Source organism: Zeugodacus cucurbitae, chromosome 4, assembly GCF_028554725.1.
Source record: "Zeugodacus cucurbitae isolate PBARC_wt_2022May chromosome 4, idZeuCucr1.2, whole genome shotgun sequence".
Lineage (NCBI taxonomy): Eukaryota > Metazoa > Arthropoda > Insecta > Diptera > Tephritidae > Zeugodacus > Zeugodacus cucurbitae.
This window is the reverse complement of record NC_071669.1, coordinates 71,335,725-71,344,726: the sequence shown is the minus strand read 5'-3', so window position 1 is coordinate 71,344,726 and position 9,002 is coordinate 71,335,725. Positions and strand designations below refer to the sequence as shown.

The 9,002-nt window shown below is 37.6% G+C and overlaps 4 protein-coding genes across 10 annotated transcripts in view; 2 read left to right on the top strand and 2 right to left on the bottom strand.

Moving 5' to 3' along the window:
- The first annotated feature begins 168 nt into the window (after positions 1-168).
- On the top strand, positions 169-3,087 carry Serinc1_0 (serine incorporator 3). Of its 4 annotated transcripts, none has more exons than XM_011184453.3 (7): positions 169-343; positions 610-1,159; positions 1,218-1,327; positions 1,387-1,570; positions 1,633-1,839; positions 2,319-2,457; positions 2,527-3,087. In XM_011184453.3, the coding sequence occupies exons 1-7, from the start codon at positions 308-310 to the stop codon at positions 2,663-2,665; spliced, it is 1,365 nt and encodes a 454-aa protein (XP_011182755.1). In that variant the 5' UTR covers positions 169-307; the 3' UTR covers positions 2,666-3,087. The 4 variants fall into 4 exon arrangements, with proteins under 4 accessions (XP_011182755.1, XP_011182746.1, XP_011182737.1 ...); XM_011184444.3 differs by having other exon boundaries at positions 2,310-2,457; XM_011184435.3 differs by having other exon boundaries at positions 2,307-2,457.
- Positions 2,759-5,192, bottom strand: LOC105212432 (probable glutamate--tRNA ligase, mitochondrial). The gene is made up of 7 exons (XM_011184405.3): positions 4,982-5,192; positions 4,679-4,913; positions 4,213-4,623; positions 3,767-4,153; positions 3,556-3,704; positions 3,346-3,494; positions 2,759-3,281 (listed from the first exon to the last, which is right to left on the bottom strand). The coding sequence occupies exons 1-7, from the start codon at positions 5,088-5,090 to the stop codon at positions 3,159-3,161; spliced, it is 1,563 nt and encodes a 520-aa protein (XP_011182707.1). The 5' UTR covers positions 5,091-5,192; the 3' UTR covers positions 2,759-3,158.
- A 650-nt stretch (positions 5,193-5,842) lies between these two features.
- Positions 5,843-8,090, bottom strand: LOC105212470 (tyrosine--tRNA ligase, cytoplasmic). The gene is made up of 7 exons (XM_011184465.3): positions 7,756-8,090; positions 7,257-7,695; positions 7,006-7,191; positions 6,735-6,915; positions 6,342-6,671; positions 6,168-6,285; positions 5,843-6,112 (listed from the first exon to the last, which is right to left on the bottom strand). Exons 1-7 carry the CDS (start codon positions 7,954-7,956, stop codon positions 5,984-5,986), a joined length of 1,584 nt encoding a protein of 527 aa, XP_011182767.1. The 5' UTR covers positions 7,957-8,090; the 3' UTR covers positions 5,843-5,983.
- A 167-nt stretch (positions 8,091-8,257) lies between these two features.
- The window catches only part of LOC105212498 (elongation factor-like GTPase 1), a 148,265-nt gene continuing 147,520 nt past the window's right edge, over positions 8,258-9,002 (top strand). For 2 of the 4 annotated variants that reach the window (XM_054230171.1, XM_054230170.1), the window contains exon 1: positions 8,271-8,957. In XM_054230171.1, the coding sequence (XP_054086146.1) occupies positions 8,592-8,957 (366 nt within the window). In that variant the 5' untranslated portion in view covers positions 8,271-8,591. Of the gene's footprint in view, positions 8,958-9,002 lie in introns of all 4 variants that reach the window. The other 2 variants (XM_054230168.1, XM_054230169.1) reach the window with 2 other exon arrangements.

Sequence of the window (9,002 nt, the reverse complement as noted above, 5' to 3'; positions counted from 1 at the left end):
CAAAATTGTACTACTACATTTTCCTTTGAGTATTTGTATATTTCAAAATAATTTGATTGAGTGTCATGGAAAATTTCAAAGCAAATGCTTGTTGGAAAATATAGATGTGTTTAATGGGCTAGAATGCTGCAACAATAGCAGCAACCCTGTGTTTTGTAGGTTTGTTGACATTTTACAAACAAAGAGAAAATCACGAAATACAAAGAAAACAGATTATTTTTCTTACGACGAGAAAAAATTAAATTAAGTGTAGTTTGAAAAGTTGCAGATTTATTATTAAAGGAAAAGAAACAGATTTTTGTAAAAAATGGGAGCGGTTCTAGGTCTATGCTCCGCAGCTCAAGTAAGTATGAACTTTATGAAAAAGGAATTGAAATATTCCTTATAAAATAAAGAAATTGCGTTCTTTCTTCGTCGGTTTACAAAAATCAATATTTCATATCAAGATCTAAATATATATGCATATGTAGAACATTTCAACATCGTAAATATATTTATATTTGCACAAATGAAAAGATCTTATAAATGCCAATTATTACTCATCAACCAAAATTCTCGGAAATCTTACTTACGGTTTTCCCATATGGACATTTTTTCTTCTATTTTTAGTGTGCATTATGTTGCACTGGTACTGCTGCCAGCTGTTGCTGTAGTGCTTGCCCCTCCTGCAAGAACTCCACTTCATCACGTTTTATGTATGCCTTCATGCTACTGGTGGGCACAGTATTGGGTGCAATAGCATTATCGCCTGGTCTACAGGATACGCTTAAAAAATTACCATTCTGCATAAATTCAACTTCCACTATAAGCTCAAAGGCACTTTCTTTCTCTGGAAATCTACAAGTAGACTGTGAATATGCACTCGGCTACATGGCTGTTTATCGCCTCTGTTTTGGACTCGCATGCTTCTTCATGCTGATGGCACTATTAATGTTAGGCGTAAAGAATTCACGTGATCCACGTTCGCATATACAAAATGAATTTTGGGGACTGAAATTTCTGATTTGTTTTGGTGCTGCAATCGGTGCTATTTTCATACCAGACGGCTCTTTCGGACCGGCAATGATGTGGGTAGGACTGATAGGTGGGCTGGCCTTCATATTAGTACAATTGGTGATAATTGTGGATTTTGCTCACTCTGTGGCGGAGAATTGGATTGGTGGGTAGAATTTAAATATTAAAATGAATATTTATATAAAGATTTAATACTTTTGCAGAAAATGCGGAAAATAATAAAGGCTACTTTTATGCTTTGGTCGGAGTTACGCTTGTAAGTTATGCCTTGTCCATAGTAGGCATTTCGTTGCTGTACATTTATTTCACGCAGGTGAGCGTTAAGATTATCAAAAAAATATTTTCTGTTTCTTCACATTCTATTCTGCTCAGTCCGGCGGTTGCGGTCTCAACAAATTCTTCATTTCGTTCAATCTCATACTCTGTCTTATTGTGAGCATTATATCGGTTATGCCAGCTGTGCAGGATCGTTTACCACACTCTGGTCTATTGCAAAGCTCTTTGGTAACCATCTACACTATTTACTTGACCTGGTCCGCTGTTGCCAATAATCCAGGTTAGTCTAAAGTAAAACAACAAAAACATTTTATTTTATAAAGATTTTCTCATTTCTTCCAGAGAAAGAATGCAATCCTGGCTTGTATGGTGTTATCAGTGGCGTGACATCTGGCAATACGACCGTCGCACCACCAACACACAGCTCCAAAGTAACTTTTGATACAACAAATATCATTGGTCTGGTGGTCTGGTTGTTCTGCATTCTCTACAATTGTATTAGTTCGGCTGTCGAGGTTTCCAAAATCAATAATGACGGTGAAAAACGTGGTAAGTTGGTCTCATTTATATAATAACTGAAGATTTTCACTTTCTCAATTGTCTACAAATTAACTATGCACCATATATCCATTTCCATTTATTTCAAACATTTCAAATGCACTCCTTCTTTCTACCATTAACACTGAAAAGAGCGCACCATTGAATTTACGCTTATTTCGCATATTCACATTTCACTTTATCACCGATGCACTTCAATTTTTCATTCTGTAAAAATTCCATGATGACTTCTTAATGCAATTTGCTAACACTCTTATCCTTTCCATTTTATTTCATTATGATTTTCAACACTCGGTCATCTCTATTGTATGTGAACTAACATGCAACAATGCGAAATGCAACGGTGCTATGGATTTGGTTATTTTGGTTCATTACAATTTTTCACATTTTTGTATGTAAATATTTATTGTTGCGACGCTGTAAATTGTTATACAAATGCACTAACAAAGTCTTAACAGAAGCTCTCTCAGATACAGAAGCCGGCAGTGGTGATGGCAAGAACGCTACCGATAACGAAAATGAGGGTGTTACCTATTCCTGGTCCATGTTCCACATTGTGTTTGTTTGCGCCTCCCTCTATGTGATGATGACACTCACCAATTGGTATAAGTAAGTATTCGCGTATACGTGTGTGTATGCTGTTTATTAATTGTGCAATTATTTCTATTGCTTTTCAAGACCTAACTCCGACATTGAGCTTTTCAACGCCAACGCAGCTTCGATGTGGATTAAAATAATATCCAGTTGGCTTGGTGTTTCCATATACGGCTGGAGTCTGGTGGCACCTATAATACTAACTAATCGTGACTTTAGTTAAAGAGTATGAGGCACATATATTAATTTAAGCAAAGTTTCCAGCCGAAGCAAAGAGATATGGCGTAGGGTAAGAATTCCAATTGGACGCTGTCTAGAATGGAGGATAGATCGGAGTGTTTAGTCAAACAAGTCAGCATTTGAAATTATTTGTAACAGCTCTTGTCTGTGAGCTACATAAATATTTAAACTATCGATGTGATGCATGCAATGATGATTCTACTTATCAAACAATAATTAACCCCATAAACAGATATTCGCATACACTCATATATATATAAGCGAATGTTCTTAATCCAAAAATATTCAAAAATTAAATGTGTACTATTTACAGCCCATAACATACTATATAAATAATCTAAATGAATTAGTCTCAAAGCGTGAACGATAAATATAATTAATAATTTCGATGAACGCCAACTCAAATACGCATTTGTTTCTCTTAAATAGTAGTTAACTTTTATTTACAGTTTAACAAGGTAAACAATATTGTAAGGTTATGTTTCTTTGGCAGCTTTTGTTGCTTCTTCGCTGCTTGGCACATTAATAGTGCTGCGAAGACGCTGCAAAACCGAGTCCTTGCCAAGTATATCCATCATTTCCGCAACGCCGGGACCTTCCTATAGTTTTGAATATTATTTAATGGGTTTTTGAGGTTTTTTTAGTGCAAAAAATAAACCTTACCTTCAATCCACTTAAAGCTGAACGCAGAGTCTTCATGAAAACAGCGAATTTGAGGTGATGCAGCTCCGCAAAATCCTTCAATTGCTGATTGATATTGTCCTTAGTGAATTCCACACTCACTAAACTATCTATCAACGATTGCATTTGATCTGAGAAAACAAAAGCAAAATTTAGTAGCTAAATGTATTAGAAAATATCTATGACACATACCACTCGTTATGTTCTTCAATTTGAAGTCTGCAGGACGCACCCAAAGGAAACTTAGCTTTGACGCAGTCAAATCCTGTATGAAAGTCAAGCGATTGGCGGCCCATTTTAGCACATTCTCAATGTGTTGGTCGTCTAAGTCGAGATTTTGTCTATAAGAAAAAAAAATAAAACAATGACCCCTTGCGCTTCTAGGCACATTCAAATAGCATACTCATTTGGATAAGCGCTCCGCACCAGCACCTGCACGCGTTGCACCAGGTGTTCGGTATTTGTTTTCGTTTGCAGCATTTTGAGTATGTGCAAACGGTTGAAGTCGTTTAGCAAATCAGGATTTAAGCGACTGGGATGTGAGTTTACGCGCTTAATATCAAACTTGCTTGCTAATTCATCCATCGAATATATTATTTGCTTTTGCCCTGCTGTATGCTCAAATCCACCACCAGCACTCACCACATAGTTTACAAGCGCTTCGGAGAAATAACCCTTTTCGCGGAAATTTCGTATGCCAATATCACCTTGGCGTTTACTCAATTTTGTGCCGTCGGAATTGACTAAAAGCGGGAGATGCCCGTACAGTGGTGGCTGCCAACCGAAAGCTCTGTAAATAAGTGTTTTATTAAATCGGGATTTTCGTTTAAAAAAATTTAACACACTCACTTGTAGAGCAATAAATGCTTTGTTGTCGAAATTTGCCATTCAACACCACGAAAAACGTGTGTTATGCCCATCAAATGGTCGTCTACTACGTTCGCAAAGTGATAGGTGGGGAAGTTGTCCGTTTTTATAATGACTGGATCACCTTCATTTTCACTAACGTTATGCGATACCGGACCGTAAATTAAGTCTTGCAGTGGCTCCTCATGCGACGTCAATTTGAAACGTATGCAATATGGCGTATTTTTGGCCAATAAAACGGCAACTTGTTGCGGTGTTAAGTAGCGGCATTTGTTATCGTATCGTGGCACTTGTCGCGTACGTATGGCTTCCTTACGTAACAGCTCCAAACGTCGTTCGGTGCAGAAGCAGCGGTAAGCGGTGTCATTTTCTAGCAACTCGTGCACAGCATCGCTATAAGATATCATCTAATAATTGGATGTGTATGAAAAGCAAACTTCCGACTCACTGATAAGTTTTCATGCGTTGACTTTGCACATAAGGACCGCGTTCACCACCAAAACCGGGTCCTTCGTCAATATGTATACCAGCCCATAGTAAATCTTCAACCAAACTTTCAGTGGCACCCAGCACTAGTCTCGTCTGATCTGTGTCTTCTATTCGCAGCAAGAATTTGCCATTTTTATTACGTGCATATAAATAATTATACAAGGCTGTGCGGAGTCCTCCTAAGTGCAGATGACCTGGATGAACATTTGTGTTTAATATGTTATTATTTTGCACAGGAATGTGTGTGTTTTCAGCAATTAACCTGTTGGACTAGGCGCGAAACGCACACGCACTTCATTGTGTGTCCATCGCTTTGTACTTCGAACATTGTATTGTGTCAGCAGCGTTACTAATCTACGTTGGGAATACATTGATTACAAATTTTAATTCAAAACGTTGAAAAATTGTTTTCCTCCTAATTGCCGGCTGTAATTGAGAAAAAAATTTACGCACGTCAGCTGTTCACAATTAGGTCACAATAGTTAGAGAAAATAATATCTGACGTGCTAATATAAAGCAATCAATATTAATTAAATCTATAAACTCCATAAATTTTAATTTATTAATTCTTTATTTTTTTGTGTCTGTTGTAAGTGATTCAGGAGTTTATATAAATTAATAGGTTTTTTTTGCTTCCTACTCTATTGGAAATGTATTTTACTAGATCACAATAGACTGATTCTTGGCGGAAGCGTCATTTTTGTCTTTCGCGGTTCGCAGGCAGGAAGTGAAATTGTAAAAGTTTGGTTTATTCTTATTAATATATTTTAGTTTAAAATTATATGTATACATATATTAGAAGGGCAACCATTGGTGAGTACTGCTTCGTGGTTCTGATAAGAAAATTCAAAAATAAATGAAATTTAGGCTTCAGTTCAGTGTAGGACCAAGAAGTACTCTGTGGGCGACCCATCACGACTTGGTATGTATATAGCAGAATTTATCTTAAACACAACTAACTGCCTCAGTTGGATACCCTTGAAAGTTGTCTTAACAAGTGAAGTCAACAAGACCGCCAACTTAGATCAATAAATAACCTCATTTAAAAAGTAATATAAATTAGATCTTTCTATAACTATTTCTTTATATTTCAACGTTTTCCCCCAAATAAATACAAAATCTCTCGGATGTCCTGCCTTAGAAAGCGCGTGTTTATTATGCCAAATAAAAAATTAAAATGCAAATAAATATTCAATTCTGCAAAGTAGCCACACATTATCGACCTCTAAAACTTCATCACGTTGAAAACTGTTATTTGTTCCATTTATTTAATATTGCAGTTCGCTAATTTGCTAGAAAGTTTCTCTCCATCGGGAGTGAGCAAAAAGTTGGCTTTCCAAACAGCAACACCATCGGCATTTGTTTTTAAGTCCACAGACAGCTTCTCCCAAACCTACAAGTACATGTATTACTAATATAGTAAAAATTCAATAATATAAAATCCGTACCTTCTTCTTGGGGTTTAATTGTTCATCAGGAGTACCACTGTAACCTTCGAATGCCAAGCGACTACCAGGTGCGGCACTAGCGGGCACAATAATGGGTTCTACCACGGTGTGGTCAGCACTAAATGAAATTAAAAACTAGTTTACATCTTCAAATAGAAATGCTATTTTACATACTTCGATGTGCAGAGCACCATGCCCTCAGACAAAATACCGCGCATTTTAGACGGTTTCAGATTGCACAGTACAGCTACTAATCTTTGATCTAATTCTTCGACTGTGACGAATTTCACCAATCCACTTATAATGGTACGTGGTTGCGCCTCGCCCAAATCTATTTTTAGGACATACAAAGTATCTGCGTCTGGATGGCGAGACACTTCGACAACTTTTCCAACACGTATATCCAAGCGGTGGGGTCCATCCTCCTCAACGACTGCTGCATTATTCGCATTATTTCCACCTTTCGCTTTGCTTGGTGGTGGATAGGCAGCTGCACTAAGCTTTCTATAAATTGCGCAAAAGAAATTTAGTTTCAGCATAAAATTACTTGAGCAAATAGCTACTTACTGCAACTCTGGACTTTCGAAAGCCTTTCTTATCGGTTCCAAGAGTTTGTTAATATACTTCTCAACGGCAGCTTTTAAATCTCCAGGATGTAACTCATTGTCGGCAAAGCTTTTCTCCAAGTCTGCATAGTTATGGAATGTAACATCACCGCCAAATTCCGCTGGACGAGTTACCGAAAACCCTGTTTACAATATTCGAAATAAATTACAACAAACATATTTGTGTACATCTGTAACGATATCTGGTGTTTCAAATTCTAGTTTATACAAACCTTCACCTTCCTTGAAAAGCGAAAAGAGCACATGCTTCACGAATGACAAAAGACCGTTGTCCGTAATATTGCCGGGCTCACAAAAAGCTTTCTTCAACTTCTTCTTAACATTAGCGGGCGAATCCAGAAGATCGATTTTCGAATCTTCTTCGGAAGAGGACATTTTGCCGCCTGCTAAACCGGGCACTATAAATGACAAAAAAGTTGTAAATATTTTTTTTTTTATCGAGAACTGTCAGATATAGACCAACCCATTGGATTCATGAAGTGTATGCGCTTTTCATATCCCAACTGTGGCAGGTATTTTTCAGCGAATGTAAAGATTTTGCGTTGATCAACGCCACCAAACTGTGCATCTACTTTTAGATACTCTTCATCTAAAGCTTGCAGTCCAGGATAAAGCAAACCCGAGAGCAAAGGGTATTCGATTTGTTTCACTACTTCAGCGCCAGCTTTTCGTGCGTCGTGCTGTGTCACAACCGAGCTTAGTTTGTATACGTCCAGTGTATATTCCTTCGATAGCTGGTAATTGGTACCTTTAACGAACTTCAATTTATCTAATGGCACACCAATGGAGCTCAGCATTGCCTTTATGACTGCTTCATAATATTGTGTACGCAATTCGAGTAGTGCCCATGGCGCTTTCATATTATCCAAATAGGCATGCAAGTCAGCAAACAGTATGGTGACCTGTAGACGAAATTGAACTTGGAATTAGAAAATTTACGTTTTATGTGAAAATGTCCTTACCTCACAGCCGGCCTTTAGAAAATCGGCAATTTTTGACATAGGCACAAAATAGGCTACATGTGGCTTGCCTGTAGTAGCTGTGCCCCAGTAAATTTTCAGATCGCGTTCCTTGAGTATTGTATTCAGTTTATCTTCACCCAGAGTCTCCTGCAGATTGCGGGTGATCAACTGTTTCTTTTCCTCCGGAGTTAATTCGACCATTTTGAAGAGGCTTTCAAGTTAGAGCACTTTCTTTATTTTATGCCTATGAGTCAAAGTGTTTGCCACTTTAAAAAGCAGAATTTCGACAAAGAAAGACCGATTGCAATATAGCAACGTGCAAAATAAACGTCAGCAGCATCAGCAGATTTTGACAGTAGCACAGCTGAGCTGCACCTGTACAGAGATGCCAAGTTTATGAACATATCGCTATTTTCATTGGCTCAAATTTTAGTTTTTTCATGCATTTAAATAAAATATGATATTAAAAGAGATTTTTTGCTAGTTTAAAATCTAAAATTTACTAAAATGCGCTTCACAGCAGCTAAATTATTTGTTTGAATTATTGCAATTTTATTTTTTTACTACATCAACAACCTTGACCATTGTGAATGATTGCGTTTCCAATTTCACAAATGGGACATAAACAAAAAACATCTGATTGGACGCGAAATTTCACATTCTTATTGGCCAGGGGGTGTAGTGGTGTTGCGCTTATTTACGAAATACCTAATAGTAAACAAAACACGTGCATATTATCAGTGTGACTGCAATACATCCGATTTCATTTGTGTTTCTAGTGCGCGAGTGAAAGCAACGTTCAGTTTAAAAGTGTATTTTAATAAGATCGAGTAAAGATGCCCATTATAGACCCAAACACTTTGGTTAAACTACAAAAAGACATCGAACGTGTGCGTAATATCTGCATTTTGGCACATGTCGATCACGGCAAGACCACACTGGCTGACTCACTTGTCGCTAGCAATGGCATCATTTCGCAACGTATGGCAGGCAAATTACGTTATCTGGACACGCGTCAAGATGAGCAGGAACGTGGCATAACAATGAAGAGCAGCAGCATATCGCTGTATTATCGTGGCAGCGCTAAGAATGATGGCAACGAACAAGATTATCTGGTTAATCTGATAGATTCGCCTGGACATGTTGACTTCTCCAGTGAAGTCTCAACAGCGGTGCGCTTGTGCGATGGCGCAATCGTTGTGGTAAGTGAATTGGGTGTGGAAAACCTGGAAATATTCTAAAATTCT